Source organism: Montipora capricornis, chromosome 4 (assembly GCF_036669925.1).
Source record: "Montipora capricornis isolate CH-2021 chromosome 4, ASM3666992v2, whole genome shotgun sequence".
In the NCBI taxonomy this organism is placed as follows: Eukaryota; Metazoa; Cnidaria; class Anthozoa; order Scleractinia; family Acroporidae; genus Montipora; species Montipora capricornis.
Window position 1 is genome coordinate 45,635,694 of NC_090886.1, and position 25,754 is coordinate 45,661,447.

At 39.5% G+C, this 25,754-nt stretch overlaps 1 protein-coding gene across 2 annotated transcripts; it reads left to right on the forward strand.

The window, feature by feature from the left end:
- The first annotated feature begins 4,273 nt into the window (after window positions 1-4,273).
- LOC138047104 (carbonic anhydrase 2-like) lies at window positions 4,274-20,940 on the forward strand. Of its 2 annotated transcripts, none has more exons than XM_068893824.1 (8): window positions 4,274-4,329; window positions 10,800-10,891; window positions 12,101-12,130; window positions 13,368-13,681; window positions 15,172-15,264; window positions 16,255-16,318; window positions 18,746-18,903; window positions 20,463-20,940. In XM_068893824.1, exons 2-8 carry the CDS (start codon window positions 10,828-10,830, stop codon window positions 20,664-20,666), a joined length of 927 nt encoding a protein of 308 aa, XP_068749925.1. In that variant the 5' UTR covers window positions 4,274-4,329; window positions 10,800-10,827; the 3' UTR covers window positions 20,667-20,940. The 2 variants fall into 2 exon arrangements, with proteins under 2 accessions (XP_068749925.1, XP_068749927.1); XM_068893826.1 differs by lacking the exon at window positions 4,274-4,329 and adding an exon at window positions 10,167-10,285.
- Window positions 20,941-25,754: the final 4,814 nt, after the last annotated feature.

The following is a 25,754-nucleotide window of genomic DNA, read 5'->3' on the forward strand; positions in this document are numbered from 1 at the left end:
GTCGCGTTCAAAGTGTTCGAGGATCTTTCCCATCGTTTTATCGTTCCGTTTGGGACACTAACAGCCGCCTGACGTCTCTGGCAGGGCTTCGATTGCAGGGCTAGCGGATTGAAATGAGAGAAAAACCTTTGCCCGTGAGTTCTATGGTGGATTTGTGACTATGGAAACATTTTATCCAGGACTTAGGATTTAGGATTGAGTTTTCACCCTTGGTATTTTACAATACCCCTTGACAACCAAGGAACTGATAATGGCTCAATTCGCGTCGAATTTAGAAAAAAAAAATACAGGAAGGAAGTGACCCACAATGGCACTAAGGTAAGGCTTTTTAATTGAGTTTTTTTTCGTAATATTATCTTTTCGGGTCTTTTATCGGGATTCCCATACAAATCCTTATATTTTACGTTGGCTTTCCCTCACACTGAGCTTGGGGCGCCTGTGAAGAGACATATGTAGTGGAGGTTCGCAAGGATGTGTGGGTAGTAGTAGTAGTAGTAGTAGTAGTAGTAGTAGTAGTAGTAGTAGTAGTAGTAGTAGTAGTAGTAGTAGTAGAAACTTTATTACCGTGTCAGAACCTTCTAGTTTGGGAGATATCCCATACTAATTTGGGAACACAAACATGTCGTGTTAGTGTGAATTAAAATGAGTTTGACTAAACTGTGTCGAATCTGTTTGTAATCTCGGCATCACTACAATCTCCTTTAAAGAGAAATTCCCATCCTTTATTATTTCCTTTTTTCAGTTATGACAAGGACATTTTTTCAACTTTAGAATGCCCGGCCATTAATCGCGGTATATGGATTGAGATGACTAGTTCTTCAAACCATAGTTAACTATGATCAAACGAAGCGGCTTTAAGAAGACAATGGTGGACGGGTATTCTGAAGTCGCTCCCTGAATCATGTACCTTTCTTAATTGAACCACACCTGACTGCACAAGTCTTGATCACGCCAACCACGTTTGCAACGGTCCTTGATCACGTGAAGGTAAAATGACTTCACAAAACGTGACCGTGACTCTCATTCATTATCCCACACATTACTCATTTAATGAGCCAACCACTACCCTTGCCTTGGCTATAACTTTATTTGAAAAGTCAAAATTAAGGATTTCAAGGCAAGCTAAAAAGGTAAAACTACCTTGCGCGGTGAAATGGAATCTTCTCGCCTTGATTATTGCTTGACCAACGTAAAGGGCGGTTTTGTTTATGTCTTTGTACCAGACCAAATCAGTGTGTCGAATATATATTTTTACGCCTGGCAGCTTTTAAGGCTCACGTTCGACCCATTGTTAGCATTCCAAATATTTAATTGAACAATGAAGCGCAAGTCAAAACAAGGTTAATTAAAAAATAAGCACGTTTTTGAGTCGCTGGCCATATTTAAAGACTTAAAATTAACGGTATGTATGTATTTTCACATTATTACATAAACACCAATGACATACCAAGTGAGCTTTCGAGCAAATACATGATATCTTCACACGTGAAGACATCTTTACACGTGAAAAGATCACCGTTGCTATGGTTACATATAAAAATCGCGCCTTTCGATGCCTTTCGTGAAGTCTCTCATTGGTGTTTATATATAAATGGAATATCACATGGCCGCTTGGAGATACGAAATTTCTCTTCTCCTGTTGATAAATATTTCACTCGTTCGCTGCGCTCACTTGCGAAATATTTTTCAACACTCGAAGAGGCATTTCGTATCTCCCGCGGCTATGTAATATGTCTCGCCTAGTTCGTTATGGTCCTGTGAGCTTTCTCTCGTCGTTTCACACTTTGCTACCTCGCAGAAGACACGAAAAATTACGTAACCGTACTTACTAGAAATGATGGAACCTACAGGACAAAAAAATGTGCGAGAAACGCTCGATAAATTACATGCCATTGTTAAGTGAAAACGCAGACAAACTAATAAATGAAATTTTTGAATGGTGAGCACAGAAGGCCTCAGTCAGGTAGATACGAGAAACGTCAGTAATCTATACACTTCATCATCCGAAGTAGTTTCTCTTTCCCTTGTTAAGATTATGCCCGGGAGATTATGGTTACGGTATTTGTAGTTCTTCAGTGTAAGTAACAAAATAATGAAGCCTTTGTTTTTTTGTATAAAAAAACGGTATCACAATTGCTTAGTTAAAGTATACAGTTGGCTGATCTCTTGCGCAAATATTCAAAATGAATTGACCTTTGGCTTCGGCAAGTAGTTGGGTAACCCCTTGGATTTCAAGACCTTAACAGTTACGAAACATGTATTTAGAGGCTATTAATGTTTTGCACCGTAATATCCGACAGTTTATTCCCGACAAGTTTTCTTTTGTTTCAACACAACATCAAGAATATTGCTTGTCGACGGATGGATGTGAACGTTACTAAACTTAACATTCCCCTAGCGATTAAATTTAATACAGGGGCACCCAACGGAACGTTTCGTTAAATTATTTATTCGAAAGGTCTTTAACCACCTAGGATTTTCTTTTGGGAATTTTCACCTCGAACTTTCGTGATCTGAGAAAGTTAATACCTGCTTCTTTCAAGATTGATAAAAATGTCCTGTGACTAAAGAAAAACGATGAAAAACGTTGACAACGGTGAAAAATGACGAAAACGATTCAACTGGAAAATAAGAGGGTAAATAAGCAGATTTTACAAGGCGAAGTAAATAAAAAATCTATAACGAAAGAAACTAAAAATTCTTGTACTTACAAATTGCTCTTACAAATAGTTGCAAATACTTACAAACTATGTAACGCCTTGCAAGATAACAATCAATAAAGGAAATAAAAAAATCAAATCCACCAATCTTCAAAGGAAGAAACAGTAGCAAACGCTAATTGCAAAGACTGAGTGTACGCCTAAAAGACGTTAATTAGGCGAGTTAAGAGAAAAAACCCAACGCTAAAAAGCCGCGGTGTAGCATTTCTATTGTAGTTGTAGAAATACAAATTAAAACTTGGGAATAATAATAATAATATTTAATATTTATATTGCGCATGGAATGATCGATCGTTAGTCTACCATACACTGTTCAGGGAATCTAGAACAACTATAATAACGCTAATTTTATGTGTACTCAAGAGAAGTAGCGGGTGTTCTGCTGTTATGCTTACCAGCGTCATTTTTTTAATAATCACTGGAGTGTTGATCATTTGCGCGAATCAAACACAGTCATTCGGATTTTTTTTAAAGTGGTGAAATATTTGCAGATGGCTGTATATCAATTAATTAGAATATTAATAAACTTGTTATCGTAAAGGCATTTTCTATTTACAAAATAAGCTGATAGGGGTCCATGAAGCTATGTTGTCGCTTTATTTCCGCCTCACTTCATCCATTCTTCTCCGATGAAGGTCTTTCCAGTGGAATCACTTGATAGGCACGTTTTCCAGACGTGGTATAATCTACTGCTTCGATAACATGTTCATGTTTTTAAAATACTGACTTTAACTAGAGAACATTAGGACCCAATTTAACTAATGGTTCATGCTTAGCGTGGGTATATCGAACGTTGATGATTTGAGGGCACTTGGGAAGTTTGGAGAGTACGAAAGAGGCTTTTTGAGTGCTCTGCAAACTTCCCAAGTGCATCAAGTCGTTCCTGTTTTGAGAAACGAAATTGGCATCAAAAGGCTGTTCAGTGAAAGTCTGAGCCTTATTGCCTAATTGGTTGAAATGGGTGACCGAGGATAACTTCGCCAGCCCGTTGTCAAATTAGGAGCAAAAGTTATATAATAACGATAATTAAGTCTGTTAAAAGGTCGAAGCTCAGGTAAGTGCGTAATTGCCAAGGGCTTCGAAGTGTAACGAGTAATCCACAGACACTGGAATCGAAACCCATCCTGGTATTTCATATGTGGACTGAAGAATGTAGGTTGCCCATATCCAGGCATTCGAAACAATTTGACGAAAACTTCCTGCAAAAAAACCGCTTTAGAAATGCGAAAAGGTGCTTCACTACGCAATAAAAGGTCAAAGAACTTAATCAGAAGGAAATCGTACCTTAATTCTACAAATACTCAAATTAATTGACCATTAAAAGTTATTCTGGCAAGCCCACGATTTTTCTCTGTAACAAGAGTCTTTTAACTGGGGTGATTATGACTATTACCAAAAAAAGCAAAAATTTCATTAAGCTTGGAAATATGTATTCACAAAGAAAGGAATAGCCAATGGTGAAGAAGGATTTGAGTTTTCTTGAGACCGATAGCCAATCATGAGGCTGCATGCAAATAATTTTTAGGTCCGCGAGTTCATAAAAAATCGCTGAACGCTCCCCGTTGACTCCAAAGGACACAACTTCGCGTTTAAACTGCTTCATCTACAGGTGAGTACTGTCTTTACTTTATTTCTAAGATTATTTGTATTTTTTATCGCCTCAGGGCTTTAAAATATTGCTTGTAGCTTTTTATTTCTTTTTTTAAAAGTATGCTAGCCTGGGAAGAATTGTTTTACGAAGTTGTGCGTAAGGCAAGCTTGTCTTAAGCTTCTTGACTGTTATGTAACTTAGGGCCTATTCACACCAAGCTCCTTTCAGGATCGGATTAGTTTAAATAGATCTAAAACCGATCCAAGGCCATTTCTGTGGAGTGTTCATATTAAGCGTCCGTGCGAGTCAATTGAGTTCACGAGGATACTTAAAGGACACCTACACAGTGCTCTAAATAGACAAACCTCTTGAAAATGGCAGAGTTCGTGGAGTTGAAATTATCGCAATGACCTCAAGTGAAAAGTTTAACGAACACCAAAAGATGTTAAGACAACGAAACAGAATGATTTCTCGCTACATTTGGCGGCGACAGAGGAAAAATTTCCCTGCTTTTGTTTTGCGTGTGTGAATACCTGCGCAATCAAGCGCGAGAGATTTGGGGGGCGCTTCTGGATTGCAGAAGGGTTACGCTTTTACAAACGTTGACCTTATAGAACTCAAGTGTAGCACTCATATTTCAACAGAATTAACTATAATTGAAGGGTAATGTGAAGTGCTGTTTCTACCCATGTAAACCACGTGAGCGTTAGCCCTACTAATGGAATTGGACCAACACTAGGACAGAGCAAAACTCTGACCAGGGTGGGAATTGTTTAGTCTCTTTCCTTGTGTGCACAGCACATCTGGATTGAGCCAGGTAGAGGAAAAACCAGTTTTGGGAAGAAACGGTAAGCCGGTGGAAGGACGATACACTTTGGCTTTCGTTAAAATACTGTCAGCTCCAGAGGAACCAAGAGCATCTTTATATTTCTTCTACTCTGTTTTTACTAATAGATGTTTCAACTTTGTTCGACACTGGATTAAATCTCGCTGGGAACCAAGAATTGACATTTCCTCGCTGATCTTTTCGTAGATCTCGGCATTTTTATTGTTCAGCATTAGTGATAGCGGTGTTTTTATTTCATTTTCGCTCCACGTTTCGCCTCTTTTCGCTATTACGCTAAAATCACATCGAAAACCTCTATACTTACAGCTTAAATGGCTGTCCAGCAAAATAGCCAGGTTACAAAGGGAACTGATCTTTGGCTCCGTTGTCTTCTTATTTGGCTCGATCTCACATCGATCTAGATTGGATCGATCCGAGACCACCTTTCTTGCTATACTACTTTGGATCGGTCTCGGATCGGTTTGAATGTTCAAATTTAGCACGCTTACCGCCTGGATCGATCCGAGACCGATCCAACTCGAAAGTGAGAACAGGTCCTTTTATCTTAATTCATGGTCGGTAACTGAGAAGCTTAGTCGTCATATAATAGCTGTTGAGTAGTAGCACGAGTCAATTTGTCAGTTGTGACACTGATATAATTATTGGTTAAGTTGAATGCCTCGACTGTGGAAATACGAGTCAAATAGCTGTCTCACTTTGCTTAAAATTGAACCACATATAAAGCCTTGATCGGCTTCTTTTCATTTGACTCTCGAAAAGTCAGTCAACCATTCACTAGATCCGTAAGTTTTGCCTAGTAACTTTTCTCAAGTTGCAACCGACAGTAGGACTGAATGAGCAGTCAGAATAGTTTCATTGTCAGCCTTATAACGACGGTAATTTTTTTCCATTAAGGTGTACAGAAACCTTACAAAGTCGCTTAACGATATGTTTCTTAGCAACGTTACCGCCCAACTACTGGCATAACCTTCTTAATTAACTTATGCATGAGTATATTTAATTGCGACATTCATGATTACGTAACTATAAAAAGCGACAACAATTGAATAACATAAAGAGTTTCATACAAGACCCTCTTCCTTTCAAGTACGTAAAAATCTATTAAACAACTAACCTCTTAAAAAAGTCCATGAAATACTGGGAAATGGTCACTGCCTTCTTGAAGAGTTGCTAACGGGAAATGAACATGACGCGTACTTTGGTTTGCGAAGTATCTCTGGTTTAGGTTGTGATGTTAATGACGTCATCAGTGGATCCGTTCTTAGTTAAACATGTCAATAAATATTAGAATGATATTATTCAAACTTAACGCTTTTAATAGCCCACTTAAAAGACGTAAGATAGCAAATGTTTTGATGTAATCATGACAGCAACACTTTTCGTTTAAAGCTTATTGTGCTATAAATGAATGTCATATTTCCTTACCGATCAGGAAACAAGAGACCGTGCGCACTTTGAAAAACACACTGATATTGCCTATTCTATTGATGTGCTCTCAACTAAAAGATTTTCTTTCAAGATCATCTCCTGCCTCAAAGCCAACACATTTTGCCATTTTCACCTTAAAATTGTTCTTGCTGTACGCTGTACGGGAGACGTCATTTGTCCCGCGCGGAAGATAGTCAAAGTCCTGGATCTATCTTGCACTTGACATTACAAACTGAGTTGAAAAGAGGAACGCAAAGCGATTTCTCTGGTCGAACGCTTCCTCTTATCAGTTCGGGCGCCACGAACGTTAAGAAATTGAAAAAAAATAGCTAACTACCGTTCAGTTGATAGAAACCTTTTCCATACGGATAGATCTCAAGCTTTTAATGCTGAAATACTCACGTTAAATGTCACGCGTTCTCCTCCACGGAGAAGGAACGCTTCACTAAGGACTTTAGTGTGGGAGGCTATGTACCGGTTTGCAAAATAGCAGTCTTTTGTTCCGTGATAGAGCTGGTCAGAGTCTTTGACAACGCAATTTATGAGGTCGAACACAAAATAAACACATTCCTTCCACCAGTTTAGGCGCTATAAACCGTTTAGAAATTGAAAAACTGTCAGGGAAAAACCGTTAACACAGTCCATAGCTATAGATAGAGAGATCAGTCGAATACTCACGAAACGAGTGCGTGCGATTTAAATGTCTTAAATATGAAAGTAGTCTTTCTTCTTTTACATTTGATCAATTTGCATCAAGTTAACCAAATAATGACTTTTCAAGATGAATGTTTAAGCCCGGTGTACAAAACGTTTAAGACCTTCAAATAGAATAATCAATATCAATTTTTGCTTGTTTGTCGTATTTTACAGCGCTCAGTACTCGAGGTGTGTTCCCTCCGTGAAGACATCTGAAGAGGTTCTAACAGGCAGAGTGCTACTAATTTATAAGTACGAAGACGAAGACGGTTACGCTCTCTTGCCTTGTAACGTAACTGCTGGATTGTTCAATGTTACTCCAACTAAACCCTCAGTTAAGATTTTGATGAATGCAACAGACATTTCTCGTTATTCTTGGACTCCGATACGAACTTTATACTGGGGTTATTCCTTTTTTTTGTTCGCGGAGTTGCAAGCTCCATCCTTTTTTTCCCAGGGAAGTGAGTGACCCTATTGACTCTTTAATTAAAGATTCACCAGACCCGGCGCAAGTCTAATCTAATCTTGTTTTCAAGTTGCATTTGCTTCAGAGTGAAAATGAGGATTCGGAATTTGCTTGTCATTAGACACATGACGAAAGAAAATTATTTTTGTAATATTCAACTGGAGATCCACATTACATACCAGGTTGTCGTTTAACGAAAATCGATGAATCTCGGCAACTGCATGATTTGCATAACCTTCATGATTATTCATTCATTCATTCATTCACGAGCAAACACAAACATCAAATTTTACATAACAATAAAGAGAATGATTTCCTCCTTGAAAGGAACAATATTATTGAAATGAAAACATTGATAGTTTTATGCAAGTTTTTTTCAAGTTCGTCAAGACTAAGCAACTAACCTCTTTTAAGAAAGGCCATTAAATACAGGGAAATGGGAACTGTCTAAAAGAGGAGCTCCTGAAAATGGGACGAAGGTCTAGTAGTTATGATGATGATGACGTCATCAGTGGACCCGTTCTAACTTAAATCTCGGAAATATTAGAGTGATATTATTGAAACTATTACGTTTGTAGAGTCCCAGAAAAGACGTACGATAGCAACAAGAGCCATAATTGGTCTTGATAGCAAATGCCATGATGTAATCATGACAGAAACACTTTTTGTTCAAAGCATATTGTGCTATAAATTAATCCCTTATTTCCTTACCGACCAGGAAACGAGAGACCGTGCGTACTTTAACTTGAAAAACACACTGATGTTTCCTTATAAGCCCTGAACTAAAAGGTCTTTTTCAATCAAGATCGCCTCCTGCCCACGAAAGCCAACATATTTTTCCAATTTTATCTCCAAATTGGTCGCTGTACTGGTGAAGTTATTTGTCCCGCGAGAGAGCTACTTCAGTTAGCGTCCTGGATCTAACTCCCATTTGACATTCCAAATTGACTTGAAAACAGGAATGCAAAGCCATATAGGAGGCTGAACACAATAAACCAATTCCGATTCCTTCTCCTGTTCGGGCGCCAGAAACGTTTAGAAAAAAAAAAAAAAGCGAACGACCCTTAAGTTCATTGAAATCTTTTCCATAGCTACAGAACTCGAGCTTCAAGCTCTATTTTTACTGTTGAAATACTCGCGAAATTGGTGTGTGTAACTTAAAATGTCTTCGATACAAAAGCAATGTTTTCCACACCGGCTTGGCGGCCCAGTGCCTTGAGATCCGGGGATCCCAGCGTCAGGACACGTTCTGACCACTCATTGAATTTGTTCCTGGTAGTCCGTGGTTCAATTTCTCAGCTGCTCTTGTAAATAGCCAACTGGTTTGCCTCCGGCCAGTTGGGATTCTTAGCAATTGTTGTTGAATGTTCTGTTCTGTCGTGATTGCTTCCATTGGCCCTGAAAAGCCCCTACGGGGAGTGGCCAATTAAGTATGTGTGTATGTAGATTTAACTTGCACCAATTTAACCAGAAAGTCACTTCTCAAAATGTTTAATTTTAATCCATCTACAACAGGATTTGTGATGAATGTCAGAAACACTTTTGTGCCATTCTTAGACTCCGCTACGAACTTTATATTGGGTTATTCCCGTTGTTCCTTGAGCGGAGGCTGTAGGCTTAAACTAATTTCTCCCTGGGAAGTGAGTGACCCCTATTGACCCTTTAAAGAATCGATCGGTCACCCCTTCCTCCCAACCCAGAAGTCTTCACAAATGTTTTTCAAAATGTATTCGTTTCAGAGTGAAAATAAAGATTCAAAATTTGTTTCTCGTTAGCCCTATGACGAAAGCAGTTATTTTTATAATATTCCGGTGTACCCTCACATCACATAGTCGTTTAACGAAATCGGTGTATCTCGGCAACATTATCCTCCTTCTACTCGCATAACCTTCATAATAAATTAGTTCACTCACAAGTATATTTAATTGCGCAAACCCAAACATCAGTTTTCCACCACTATAAACAGTGATTTCCTCTTTGAAAGGAACAATTGAAACAACAGGTAGTTTTATTCAAGGCCTTCTTATTTTCAAGCACGTCAAAAACTCTATTGATCAACTAACTTCATTAAACAGTAGTCAATTCGAAGAGCTTCTTAAAATGAAGAGGAGGTTGTTCTTTGTTTGCGAAGTGTGTTTTGTTCAGCCCGGTTATGAAGTGGATGACGTCACAGTCATTAGCTGTCCCGTTTGAGGTTAACGCACAGACTAAGGAAAGCTCCGGAAATGTTAAAGTAATATTCAAAACTTAACGTTTGTAATGACTAGCAGAAAAGACGTAAGATTACAAATGTTATGATGTAATTATGACAGCAACACTTTTTGTTCAAAGCACACTGTACTATAAATAAAGACCTTATTTCCTTACCGACCGGGAAACAAGAAACCGTACGTTTAACTCTTTCAAACCATAGGTTTTTACGACTTGTTTGTCGTATTTTACAAGGAAATTCGTGTTTTGTTCCAACCGTGAAGGCATCTGAAGAGTTTTTAGCACAAGACATAAAACGCTTCGTGGAGTAAGTAGGGCTTTGTGAGGTAAGTTTTTTTCCGAAGGTGGTTCCCCCTCCAGTGCTAGATTGCTGCATTCTGTGTTGCGCTGCACTATGTGCATTGTTAGCTGAATACTCCAGCCAAAATACGCTATAAAGGCATTTGACTGAGGAACATTGGATAACGACTATAAACGAAAAGTCCCGTCTCACAACCCTTCAGTGTTCGTTAACTCTGATGGACATACTCAGTGTGGCCTTTTCTTCAGCAATGAACGGTCGGCTTGCCACAATCTTTTGAATAGACTGCTGGTCGATGAACCCACATAACAGTAACCGTCAGACAAATTGAAGATGTCCAAGTGTTGAAACTGAAAGTTGAGTGCCAAGGTTAGACCCAGTGGGAACTTTACACTTGGGTTAACGTTTCTTTTTTGAGTAGTGGCGTTAAACCTTACAATTAATCCTGTTTTTCCCGGACGTGAGCGAGTGGCTGGTTCAGCCGTAAAATGTGTCAAGTGTTTTACAAATTCTGACAATTCACACTCCTTATTTTGCAGGAACATTTAAAAGGAGACAGAAATACACATGGCAAAGTTTTGGCTCGTGATATTTGCATCTTTTGCTACAATTTCCATTGCTTCTGGTGCAGGTAAGTTTGTTTTAGCCGATTTGAGATGATGGAAACGCAGAAGTTCATTTAGAGGTGTCATAGATTTACTGCGCGGCTCGTTCACTACACAGTCTCAAAGGACGCGGAAAGATTACTTGTTGAGTCGAAGGGAGCTAAGACTAAGCACCATTGAGCGCGCAGAAAGTTTAATCGTCCTTTTGTTACTTAAGGCCAGCACAACATTACTGTCTCGTTTCCCGCGATTGTGTTGAAATTTCAATTTCCAGACAACTGTGGGACTAATCAGCCCGCCACTCATTTGGGTGCATGCACTTCCTGCAGATGTATGGCTCAATACCACTAGTTCTAACTCCCAAAATCTCTCCATGAATTTTCATAGCGGAAACTAAATGTAAGTTAATCCATGAAGCTGCTGTTTACATCAATGCAGCTTAGCTTTGTTCTTCAATGGTGAAGTCAATTTTTATTTGACTTAAACAAAACACTATGGAAGAACGAAATGATACTGTATATGAAATGAATACTTAGCAAAAGGGTTAAGATGTGGGCCAATTACATACATTATAACAGAGAAGAAGTAGCCTAAATTTCTATTCTTATTGCGTAGAGTTTGAGACTCCTAAAGTAATTCACGCATCCGATAACGCGTGAAGATTAAACATTTGGGTTATTGCAACATTGAACGGGCTGATTCCTGCTTTATCACAAAGTCAAAGTCAAAGTCAATTTATTTAACGTCTGTAGTTCCTTCAGTTACGAAACTGGTATCAATGGAAGCCGACGGTGCGCCTTTTACCCTCCTCCCTCTGTAAGTGCTCCGTTTTACGGATATTTAAAGCTATAGCTACACCGATCAGACGAAAGTCGAACAAGACGTTGAAGTCACGGAGGATCGAACTGGGGACCCCTTGCTCCGAAAGCTGCGCACTAGCCAACTAAGCTACGCCTGCAAATGTTGGTTTTTGAGGAGAGGGGAAAACTTGAGTACCCGGGGAAAAACCTCTCGAGCAGGTTAGAGAACAAACAAACTCAACCCAAAGTATGGCGTAGAATCCTGCAATCAATCCCAAGCATTCCACATTGGTGGAAGGCGAGCGATGTCACCACTGCGCCAGCCCTGCAGGCCAGAAGGTAAAGCGAGAGGAGATAATCCCTGGCCTTTAAAAAAAGACTACTTTCGCCAATTTATATTATCGGTGCTATTTATTTATTTGTTTCAAATTTCAGACTACAATTATATCAAAGGGAGCGCTATTGGTATGTATCTTCAGTTTAAATGTTTATGGCAAAGGGCCATGACCTGAATTCTTTCTTAGACATTCCTTTGCCCTTCAAAGCTGCATGCCAGCCCTAATGCACTAAATTGAGCAAAATCAACTGTTTTAAATCATTGAACTCAAACTCGCTTTAAAAACCAAAGGTATCCTGTGGTAAGATACTGCGTCAGGGAGGTGATATAGCGAATTATCAAGCCTATAGAGTGGTTACATATGCACTGTAATACATTATATTGAACGTCTTTCATTAGCAGAATAAGAGCATTCTTAACGACCATTTAACGAATGCATGAATGTACCTGCCGCCTTAACGACCATTTAACGAATGCATGAATGCGCCTGCCGAACTTGAGACGATCAGAAATCGATTACAAATTTTGCATTAGGTGGGTTCATATTAGCGGACTAAGGATACCTTAAGTACACTTGAGCCCTACTTCAGATGTGAACGGCTTTAATTTCAGCTCAAGTAGCCTACTTTGTGGCCATGGTAACTTATTGCCTTCAAAGAAGCCGAAGTACACTCTCAAGTCTAGTTCAGACCATCCTTACGAGCTTACTTATCTACTATCAAAACACATTCCGGAAACGGACGTCAATCAAGCATGTTGTGCGGCGGGAAATTGATTGACAACACGATTACCTTGAAACTCTCTCTTCGGTTTAGGAAGTGTCAGATCTGTAGCACTATTTCTGAGATGGTAATCAGTCTGATCAGAATTCCTTCTAACAAAAGAGTTTCTAAGATTGGGCGCAGTGTCGTCATTTAGTATTTTATACATCAATGTTGATTTGGCACAAAGCCGCCTCGCATCGAGTGTGTCACAAGATAGGGTCTGGATAATATCAGCGGAACGAATATCATAATTGGCACCAGTAAGTACCCTAGCAGCACGAGATTGAAATCTTTGTAGCTTGTCTTTTAGTAATTTTCCGCAGTTGTCCCAAAGAGGGGAACAATATTCAAAGTAAGGCTGTACTAGGCTCTTATAAACCTTTTCAAGGGTCCGAGGCTACAGGAACAAAGGGCTTGATACGCCTCATCGCTCCAATACCCGCACTGACCCTCTTACAAATCATGTCAATATGACTATCCCAACTAAGTTTGGCAACTTTCAAATAACTGTCCAAGTTCGGCGTTGTGATGGGGTAAATTACTTTCTTCGGTTAGAGTTTCATACAACTAAAACCGTTCTTTATGACGTTTTCCTTGCCAGGACCTGAGAAATGGGGTGGCGTTTGCCAAAGCGGCAAAAAGCAATCGCCTATAGACATCGACACCTCAACAGTCGAATATGACTCCGCTTTGGGCCACATCTATGTGAGCAATTACGATACCGTACCATCAGAGAATTTTACGATCGCGAACACCAACCACAGTCTTAAAGTTTCTTTCCCGCCGAATATTTTCTATGTGAGTGGAGGCGGTTTGCCAGGAACTTTCACCACTGTACAGTTTCATCTCCACTGGGGATCAAACAACAACAAGGGAGCAGAACACACCGTGAATGAAATGCAGTATCCTGCTGAGGTAATGTGTTTCTGATGGCCTAATTGAGGCCGTGTGAAGACTAGTTGAATGCATGTGTCTTCTTCCCAAACACCTGCATAGGGCAAGTCTGTTCATGGGTAGCATATTTGACCCTGAAATGTACATGTTGTCTATCACCCATCGTCTTTAGTCCAGAATCCATCGTCTGCTTTTTAGTACATGCCTGTAACATTGCTAATATTCGTAGAGATGATTTTGGGAAGGCATGAAATTTAAATATTTGAACTGCGGAATAGACATGAAATGAATGTTAGAAAGATCAACAAAATAAGCAACTCTTAAATAGTTGCCAGCAAGCCTGTCAAAAACCCAGGTTTTGAACGCAGCGATTTTCGCTGCACCGCTTCACCAACTGAACTATCAAGGAAGCTGGGAGCCAGCCAATTGCGAGTTCAAGTTATATCCCGTAACAGGTGAACAAAATCAATTGAAGACATTGTTGAAGTCAGGGAAGGTTATTCAAAGGAGAAGGAGTACAGAATTTTGACTTTTAATCATCTTAGTTAGTGTTGATAGCGTCGACGTGTTTGGCGGTGGATATCAAAGAGGAAAGAAAGGACTTCAACGCAACACTTGTACCCTGCGAACAGAGCCTTCCTTTAACCCGAAGTTCAATTGCATTGACCAGCAACACCCAACGCAGGCTCATGATCACGCAATAATTGACAGATATGGTGCATTAGCCTCGCTTTGGTTACAATGACCACTTCCGATTGATATCTCAACACAAGGAAGCCTAAATAAGGCCAGGCTTGAACAGGACTCCCAGCTGCTTTACAACTGGCACTGGGTTGTTCTTAAAGGGGCTATGTCACACAAAATTATGTTATTTCAGGGCTCCCAAAATGCCAAAAATGTAGAATGAAACATTGCAATCACCACTTAAAACGATTGAATAACATAGAAGAAATACAACAAAAGGAAAGAGATCGGAAGTATGGATGGACACAAATGGACAAGATTGAACGGGATTGCATTTGGGTAATGTTGAAAGGAGTTGGAAATTTTTTCAAATTTATAGCAAATCGCCTAAATAAAGGTTGCTTTTGCTCAGAATCATCTTGTTAATGATGTAACAATAATTTTATCCGTAAAGAAATTCCACATAACCATTTTCGCGTTTTAAGCTTAGGCCGAAACTGAAGATTTCCCTTAAAAACCCTAAAATAACGTAACATAACCCCTTTAAACAAAGACATCTGATTTACCTATCGTAAGCAGTAATTTATCACGATTGACTGAGCGAGGCGCAACTATTAGCTCATTCAATGGCATCCCACTATTTCAATGTTTAGAAATGCAAGCAATTAGATGCACGCCAATCGCAGTAAGTGTCTATGAATGAGTGTTTTTCAATTGTTCTATTTCCCACCTGCCTCACACTTAAACCACTTGCGCCGAATATTGCATGGAAAAATGGTTCTCAAACTCAGCAACCAGAAGGTTTATCATGCAACTTTACTTTCCAGATTCATTTTGTCAGCGTCAACGTCAAATACCCAGACATAGCCCTAGCTTTGCCTGAGAGTGATGGTTTGGCTGTTCTTGGTGTTTTCCTTGAGGTACATTAGTATTTGTTAATACATATTTAATATACAATAATTAAACATTTAATATTTAATTGAATTGCATGCCCAGGGGAATTCTCGTCATCTAATCAGCTACCAAGACGGGGGGTATTCAGTGTGGAATTGCGACTTTAAAACGAGGCTGACCGATATTACAGCGTAGCAACGTGCGGCCTTACATAGCAACGGAGGAAAAAATTGGAAACAACTTTGTTTTCAAAGCTAATAACATTGAGGGCAAAATTACTGAATGCTGATTGGTCAATGAAGAGAGCATTTTTTCTAATTTTGCTTGTGACTAGAGCAGTTTCAATACTTTTTGGAGACCTTGACAGAAGTGTTATGGTACCATGTGAAACATCAGTTATTCCTGAATAAGAGGCAGCCTTTTTTGTGACGTAAAAGTTACCATGGCAACAGTAAAGCCCTGCAAAAACACCCCATATTTTGGCTTCAGTTGCTCAATCTCTAAAACGAACTCGGTGACCCCCATTTTTGTATTTCTGAAATGTAATTAGCAAGCCATTTTAACTTTCTGCCAAGTTAAAAAAAAAACTGTGGAGCGGATTCAGATCTATTTTAAATTTTCAAAATAATATGCGCTGATATTTTGCGAGTTGCGTAGTATAATAGTAAAAATGTGTTATTTTGCTTCAATTTTCTTTGGTAAGGGTGTTTAATATAATAATAATAATAATAATAATAATAATATTATTATTATTATTATATTCATAGCATAAGACTAAAAAATTCTGTAAAAAAGCGCAATTGTCGGGGTCCGAGGAATTAAAATTGTGGTAAGAAAGGGTAAACATGGTGGGCATGGCCATGCGTCTGTAGAGTTGTAATTACGCTGCTCGCATTATTAAATTAGATTTTTAAAAAATTGTTCAGATAAAAATTTGATTTATGTCCCACTGAATTCTGCGTCTCTTAAGTTACTCTCGACACCCAATGACTAATTGAAAGTGTCTCATTTTATAGGTTGGTGCTGAAAATTCTGCCTATGAAGAGCTTTTGAGTAACATTTCAGATTTAAATCCAGGAGGTAACAGTCTTTCTTACATTGTACTGCGCATGTACAGCACCAGAAGTCTATAACCAACTCTAATAATAATAATAATGGTAATAATAATAATAATAATAATAAACAAAGCTATGTCAAGGCCAACAGAGTGGACGTCAGATTTGTGGATCACAGGAGGAAACGAGTCTGGGCAGTTGAAATGAGTTGCCCCTGGTTAGACAACCGTGGGAAAAAGGAGAGGGAGAAGACGGAAAAGTATGCTCCACTGCGCTGGGAGTTAAGGAAGCAGTACCCTGGCTATGTCGTGGAACAGTGCAACGTAGTGATTGATGTGCTAGGCGGTTGGTCTAAAGATTTAGAGAAAACAATAAAGAAACTTGTGGGCGCTAGAGGAAGGGAGGTTCTCAGAAGGATGCAGAAAGCTATTATCTCAAGTTCGCTTAACATAGCGCGGGCCTTCAAGGCCATCGTCAAATAATCTTACGAACTTTAGAAATTATAGAGTGTTAGAAAATTTTAAGGATTTTTTTATTTATTTATTTATTTTTAAATTTAAATTTAAATTAGAATTTTAGGATTTAGGATTTTAAGGATTATTATTGTTATGATATATATATATATATATATATATATAGAATGTATTTTATCATTTTAAAACGCTCCTTTATATAGAGACTTATGTTCCGTAAGAGGACATAGGCTACGCTTTGCGCCTTATGTACTTTTAACATTAGAGCATCCATACGTGTATACTGCAGATAATAACAATAACAGTAGCGGGAATGTTTGAGCTGTATGAACAGCTCTTGCCCACCAAGATCTACTCTAAACACAAGACTCGTGTTACCCCAGAAGGTAATGTGATGCGTAGATTATGTAATAAAGCACTGCATGGAGACAATAACACATGTGTTAGCGGGCTGCCCAGAACTTGCTCAAAATAAATATCTAGAGGGGCATAACGCTGCTCTGAAAGTTCTATTCTATGAGGTGTTGCATGACCTAAAGTTACTCGAAGATGTTGCACCGTGGTACTCTCCATCGCTACCTAAGCCACACTATGAATCGAGCCAGGCAGAGGCATATTGGGACATCCCTGTATATGCCGAACACCACGAAGTGAGAGCAAATAGAGTAGATGCCCGGGTTGTCGATCATGTAAAGATCGTGGATCGATAATAGAGGACAGAAGGATGAAGAGAAAATGGCAAAGTATGATCCCCTACGGTGGGAGTTAAAACAAAGGTATCCAGACTACAAGATTGAACAGACTAATGCCGTCATGGATGTGTTGGGAGGTTGGGGTGAGGAAGTCGAGAGAGACATCATTGGTATGGTTGGGGATAAAGCATCAAAGGTTCTAAAGAAGATGCAGAGGAGCATCATTTCCAGCTCATTGAACATTGCCAGGACATGTAAAGTTTTGAATTAATGAACTATGAATGAATGAATATAATGTAATTGTAGAAATATTATAGGAATTCTATCATCAGTGTAATATTATAGGATTTTTATTTGTTTCTTCTTCTTCTTATTATTATTTTTAAAGGTTTTATTTTTATTTATATATATTATATATATATTTTTTTTCTATTTCTTAAAGTGGATATAGTTTCTTTGTACCTCCTAGACTCATAGGCTAAGCTTCGCGCCCTATGATGTCATTGTAATTAGTGCATACAGATGTTAATAAACTGCCATAATAATAATAATTAAAAAATAAATAAATAATAATAATAATAATAAGAAGAAGAATAATAACATGCGCCTTTGCGACTAGAGCTCAAGAGACAGCACCCAGGGTACAAGATTCGACAGTTCAACATCGTTATTGACGCTTTTGGTGGTTACTCGAGGAGTCTGAAGGATGAAGTCAAGACGTTAGTGGGCTCAGATAGGTACCGAGAGGTACTCAGACGAATGCAGAAAGCCGTCCTGAGCCACACCCTTCACATCACTAAAACATTCAAAGTCATGTACCAGCCACTTATCACGTATCATATATATAGAAGATATTACATGGCCGCGCAGAGATACGAATTTTATCTTCGAGTGCTGTTTATAATATAGATATTATATAGATTATATAGATATTGATGAAATGACTAGATTTATTTGTGGTCTATCACAATCGGAAGCCTTGCAGGCTCTTAGAACCGTAATAAATTTAAATAAATTTGACCCCGTGCTCTTTCCTAGCATTTCAATCCTGCTGACATTTGAAAAAGGCTTCATGGAGAAGACCAACTTCACTACATCTTGTAAATGACCATATGGTAGTCATGCCGCACTCAATGATTGGAAGGCATAGGAGCTTAAAACACCTTGCCATTCTCACCAAGCCATTATATATATTTCTAAAAATGTCTTTTTTCAACAGTCATCAATTCAGGTCGTCTCGCTAACTGCCCATTTCATTTAAACATTTGCGTTCGTTTCTCTTTTCAGGCATGAAAAAGAAGATCGCACCGTTCATGCTTAAGCCACTTCTTGCCGCCAACATGAAAGATTACTATCGGTACCCTGGCTCTCTTACCACTCCACCATGCAGTGAAGCAGTTACATGGACAGTCTTCAACGATACTGTAAAAATTCCCCAGCGATTGGTAAGATTACTCACCAGAAACTGTCATTGCCGTGACTTAAACATCTTCACTTCCCACGGTCAGTTCCCGTCTAGCTCAGTCGGTAGAGCAGCGGTGATCTAACCCGAAGGGCGTGGGTTCAATTTCCACCCTGGTCAGAGTTTTTTTCTCTGTCCTAGCTTGTTTGGGCCTATTTCCATTAGTAGGGCTAACGGTCACATGGTTCATATAGGGTAGAAACCTAGCACTTCACATTACACTCCAATCAGTTAAGTCTGTTCAAATATAAAAGCTACACGGCCAACGTTTGCAAAAACGTAATCCGGCCTATCTCAAGAACAGATTTCCTGCCAAGGATTGTGATTCGCATCCAATGGACGCACAATTTCTGCGTTTACTGAATGTCGTGGCTGCAAAATTTCTTTGTTGTCGCTTTCGCCATTGTCGGCTGCTTTTACGTCCAGTCTTTTACGTCCATCAATAGTTACTGTTTCTGTCGTCACTCGTCCTTCTCTTTGCTTTTGCTCATGGTATCATTCTTGTTGTTGTTGCCTTTTCTGCATCTCGGATAAGGATTTTAAACCGTAGGCCCACAACCCTTCTTTATTAATTCTGTTGGACATTTAAGATCCCACACTATTCGAAAATAGCAGGCCACGGAATTCCCGATATTGTGGTTTGGCCCGAACTTTAAGTGCTATTTTTGTTCCAATGCTAATGTAATCAATCTGGCCCGGGTCGGTCGAAGCACGGTTAGGGCTAAGCGGCGTTAAATACCATAAAAACTTGTAGGTTTTGATATCTCTTAACCAACGGTTAGCACTAACCAGACTTCGAGCAACTGAGCGTAGCGTCTAAATTTCCCCCACTCTCTCGAGTCCGGTATTCGTCGAGGGTGGAGGGCTTTGACTCCTTTCCCGAAATAGCGGCTTGTAATCGAGCCTATCGGAACGTTAGCCCTACTTGGGCTAACAAGTACTGTATTACATGTGAATAAAGATGAAAGCACTTTCGTTCAGTCGTCTGTAAAATAATAATCACTAGTAATAAATATCGTCAGGAAATCCATTAGTTAAGCTTATGCCGCGTTTCTTTTTTCAAATAGCGTCGGCCGTCGATCGTACCTAAAGAAAAAAAATAAGCCCGGAGGGGGGGGGGGGGTACTCCCAGAGAAATTTGGTTTCGTATTTCACACTAGAATCTGCGATTTTCCCTGCACTATTTTATAGCTGACCAAAAATTGGATACCCTATTTCAGACTTATTTTCAGAGTGACCTGTTTCAGCTGTTACACCGTTGGCGTAATAACTTAAGAAGGGCTTTGTTGCGCTTTGTCTTATCGCCTTATGATGAAGAAGCTTCTAATTAAAGACTCCAGTGAACAAACTATACACTATTTCAGACCAAATGGTCAAAATTGATTCCCTAATTCAGACCAAATCAGCTAAAAAACCATACCCTTCGGGGCCTCACATACTCACATACCTATATAGCCCATATAAGGGCTTACCCCCCCCCCCCCCTTCCCCCGGGGAAATTAACTAACTGTGTCTTTTTTCTGTCAAACTTTTCATCAACAGTTGACCAATTTACGTGCGCTTAAAATGGGCGACAATTCCAACATGGTGGACAACTACCGACCGGTAGAGCCGCTTCATGGTCGTATGGTGAAGTCCAGTTTCATGCTTAAAAAAGACGTCATCAGTTCCGGCGACGGAATCGCTCTTAAATTGTCGAATGTCGCCTTGATGTTAATGTTGCTTGGCGCTCTTTTCCTGATGTAAATACTAGCCCTGAATAGTGTTGCTGGCAACTCTAGATAGTGATTAATGTCGTCTTTTTGGTAGCGTTTTGCGTTTTGTCTTGTTTTGTTTTGCTTTGCTTTGTTTTTTTGAAGTAGCGAGGCTGTTCCCTGGGCGTCTTTGACAGTCATTAAGTAGTTTACAAAGAAACAAAATCAACGGCGGTACTGAAGTCCGCCGAGGGCAACTATTGTCGCTTATTAAATATGACATTGTCCAACAAAAAAGAATAAATGAAAGTTGGAAGAAATCACAATACTGTTGCTACATTTAATTGTCTGATGACACTTTGATCTCTTTATTTCATTTAACGTGGTTAACATTTGTCATCTGCTTCTGTCATCTGCTTCAGTAAAGCGAAAATGTCACGAATCTCTCATAACTCATGGTCAAGCATTCGAACTCGGGAACTGGCAATTAGACGCACTGTAGACGTGCACAAACAAATTTGAAATTTCAAAGAGAGGTCGCCTATGGACTAAACTAGTTTACCTAAATGGTAGAAATGCTGCCAAAAAGGGAAGGAAATGTTCAAGGATGCTTACGGTAATTTAAAGATCGTTCGTGTGTGGAATTGGAGGGGGATTTTCATAGGTCTTGAGCGGGGACGCTACAACTCGAAAAAATAAAGAAAACCGTCAGAGGATACGATCATGTTTGAAATGATGGCTTTGCCCTTGGATAGATTCTGAATCATAAGTGCGATTTGTTTGATTTAAGGAGGTAAGTTGTGGTCAGAATAACTCCGCATCGTTTGTGAGGAAACGATACAACGTAAATAGCCCCACGAGAGCACATTACATGTGATCACTAGTAAAATGCAAAACGCAGAAAGATTGAAGAAAATAAAAGAGAATCGAGTAACATTGCCATGGATCATGTTGATCATTTCCGGTCCGAGTTCACTTCAACTTCTTTTTCACTTAAAGCGCGAATTGCTGTGGCCAGTTTTAGTTCTACTTTTAGAGCGACTAAAGTAAAGTAATTTACATGAAAAAGAGTTGTGAATCACCATTCAGCTTGACAGTGGTCGTTCACGACAAAAGTTCACGGAAGTTAATCCCTGTCGGGTGGGGTTGGTATTTGGATGAGAGACCATCGAGATATACGATGTGTAATTCTCTTCGTAAACGCCATTTGCATCGTAATTCCCTTTTTTCTTCAATCGGAATACTCATATTAACGGCCAGAATACTGACCATTCATCACTTTAGTTCAGTCTGACAGCTTTTCCTATTGTATTTCACGAAGCTGCGATAAAGTTTATAACGGAATAAAAGGAGCGTTAAAGAAGCGAAAATAAACCAAAAGACTAAAAAGCAGAGCAGTTTTAGAGGTTAATTATATAAGTTACGCCGAATTGGGAACGTGGCTCCAAGTCTCTGTACTAATCTTCTGTGTAACGAGCACTTTGCTCACACATTTAGAAGGAACGTTAACGAAGGATCAGACCGCGCATCTTAATTCTTCCATCCGCGCATAGCCACAATTCCTTGCGCCTTTGATCTTACCACGACCACAATGCCTTGTGTTTCGAAGAAAAATGTGTCCTTCTCCCGATTAGTCATTCGTTCGCTTCAGGTTCACTCACACGGCAGCAACAAGCATGAGACTGCCTTCGATATTTTTAACCAGAAACAACCATGTAGTTCCCTGCACTTTAGTGTTAGAAATAAAGAGAAAGTTTCTCTTCAGTTTTACAACTTTTTTAACCTTGAAAGAACATTACTGTAGAAGCTTAGAACATGAATCGTCCTAGCAACCATTTAGAACTTTGAACAAGAATTCTCATATTTACAATTATTCATTAGTACTTCTAGGGGTGGAAAACTCATTTGTATGTTACCCCTTGGGAACGAAAATGCCCTTTCCTGTATCGATCCAGAAACCTAGCTGAAGAAACAGTAACACTTACAGTTTGTATTAGTTGTGTTACAATTAGTTTTATTATCACATATAAAGGTGCTAATAATATACATGGAAAATAACTCGATTCTGATTGGCTGAGAGCAGAGCAGTTCAAGTGTAAAGGTCCAGTTATGAGGGCAACATTTTTCGTGCAACTTGTCGCGCAACAATGTTGCGTTGCAAGTTGAGATTGTTTGTTGCGCGTATTGTCACCTTCTTGTGCAACAAATTTTCATGATGCAAAAAGTAAAAGCGATGTCTACTTTTTGCAACATAAAAATTTGTTGCGCAAAAAGGTGGTAATACGCGCAACAAACCATCTCAACTTGCAACGCAACATTGTTGCACGAAAAATGTTGCCCGTATTACTGAGCCTTTACAACTTAGTGTGCATTTCCCACTCGGTCATCAGAGATGAGATAGAATGCATGCTGAGAGAGATACCCTCCAAAAGGGATCCAGAACCAACACAAAAGCAGGCGCTTTATCGAAACAAACAGGATTTTGAGTCGCTTCAGAATTAGCAAGAGCTTTATGGTCTCTCTCAAGGAGCAAGGGTAGCACAGTCGGTTAGTGCGCGGCCTTGGTTCAAGAGGTCCCGAGTTCGATCCCCGGATCTCACATCCTTGTTTCGACTTCTTTCCTTTCAGTGTAGCCTAAGTAGGGTTAAATACCCTTAAAACGGAGCACAGATGGAAAGAAGGTGGTAAAATGAGCGCGCCGTCGGCTTCCTGGGAGAATACCCTCTAGGGGGTAAAGTAATTACCGACGTTAAAAAGGGTATTTACCACCAATACGAAATCTATGATCGGTTATTCTGCAAACAGGTGCAACCGACTAAATGGCACACTGGGTCGAAAGGCTGGGGCGAGCGTTGGCCTATCGACTGAGCGCGCCATCACTCGGAAGCGAGGCTGTTCTCAGAGATAACCTGTAGCTTTTCTGTCGCGGTCTGTGATTGGAGAACGAAACAATAGATGATACAACCGAAACACTGCACCTAAGAACCTAGCCCTCCGAAAGCTATAGGTCACAGGGACCAACGAAAATAGCAGTCTGGAATAGGTAAAGAATTACTCTGTTCGCCTGCTACTGCTCACCGCAATTTACGTCACGGGGTAATCCAATATGGCCACCCACCAGGGTATTTCAGTTGCCCTATTTCGCAAAGTAAAAGGGACGCGGATATGTTCATAGAATGTGTCTTGAATCGTATCTTACACTACCTGCCCAGATTAGCTAATGGTTACTGAAAACCGTTAATAAATGCGTGTTAGAACTGAACTCGATAATCTGTATTCCATTTATTATTCCTCTATTACTACATTTCAGCAATTCTGAGCCGGTAACACTCTGTAGTTTAGAACAGAACAAATACGGACGGAACGGGAGTTTCTCAATAAAAATTGTTGTCAACACACTTCAAAGCCTGAATTTTAGCTTGTCATCGCTTGTCACTCGTCATTTCGTTTATCCGATCAAATGTAAGATACTTGAATGTTTAGTGTCATTCGTACGTGCCTTGCTATGCAATCGATACGATTCTCAGTCAATGCAGGGAAAAGCCAAATTATTTTTTCCTCAAGCATCTCAGCGATCCAGAATCCTAAATCCTCGAATGCGATTGGCTAATCCCGCGCGCTCCTGCCCACTGGTTCAGGATTCATGTGTCCTGTCCTCATTTGAAAATGCTTGGTGTTGCGATTCAAAACTGGCATGTTCAGCATCTGTCTGTTAATTGCTGTCATAATTTCATTTACTTCATGTTTCCATTTCAAAACTTTTTAAAATAGTCCCAATGTTTCTTTTTGCAGTCAAATAATTATGCTAAATGCTTAGAAAAATGCCTGGGTGACGGCACCCGCACCTCCTCCTCCCCCCCCCCCCGCAGGCTGCGGAGGTACACTTTTTTGTTGACCAGCGATTTAAAAAAGTGAATTGATAAAAAAATACATAGTATAGTTCTGTTCTGATTCACTGTTTGCGTAGTAAAAGTGAAGTGCAAGTGCTTTCAGACGGCTACACACTTTCACCAGAGCCATCATAACTGAAGAGAGGCTCTCTTCACTAGCCCGTATGCACATTAACTATCTTACAGGCATTGATCTGGAAGAAGTAGTTTGCTAAGAAGTACCCAAGGAGGCTTGAGCTCGGTACACTACCGTAAAGATCACGATGATCAGTATTTCTAATCATCATCTTTATTTCTATTTTTGATCTTTTTAAATAGTGAAATTATTCTTTAAAACTGTAAAATATATACGTAAAGAAGTCTCTGTGCCAAAAAAATTCCATTTTGTAGTTCAAAAGTTTGAATATCCATGTTTTTAAGCTCGCTCTCGGCTGCCTGTTTTCATATCACACCGCCTTCAAAACGCACGAAGTGCAGTCTCAGACAAAATAATTTTTAAAATTTGTCCGTGGGAGCATTCCCCGGATCTCACTAGAGCCTCGCGCCTCCGGCACTTTTTTGGTCCGTCTCTTCGTTGGATCGCACCCTCCTGCAAAAAAACCTGTCTACGGGCCTGGGCCTCATCACATAGAAGCTGCAAAGTAGCGAGGTGTATACTGTATATATATGGGCGGAGTTTGGGCAATTAGGGAAAACATCGTCTGTTCCGGTTCTGACTTTCATTTTTCACTTACCAACTGTCTTTGTGTTGAGCATTTTCTATCGGATATTAAGATCACGGTTACGTCTGGTTCAAAACTGTGACTCCAAATACCCTGTAGACGGAAGAATGATCTTGATACGGTATTTGATCCGAAACGTATATTTCAGCGGCAGCCTTAAAAAGCCGTGAAATACAAACTTGAAGTACTTACTTATAAAGAATTATAAATAAACTCTTTCAGGATGCAATAAAGAAATTCAGATGTTGTATAGCTCACCCGACACACCAATCTGCTTGTTTGCATAACATTAGTCGAGCTGTGGAACAGAATATTCACTATTTAATTATATTTAAATTTAATTGTCACAATGAACAGTGAAATGATGATTGCCTTTGACGTCATAAGTTTCGCCGACTTAAATAATGTCACAGTTAAAGGCGCCCGCAAAAGAGGAAATAATGTTGCGGATCGAAACATTGTAACAGAAGCAAATGTTTCCTTTCCTCTGGAAACATTGTAACAGAAGCAAATGTTTCCTTTCCTCTG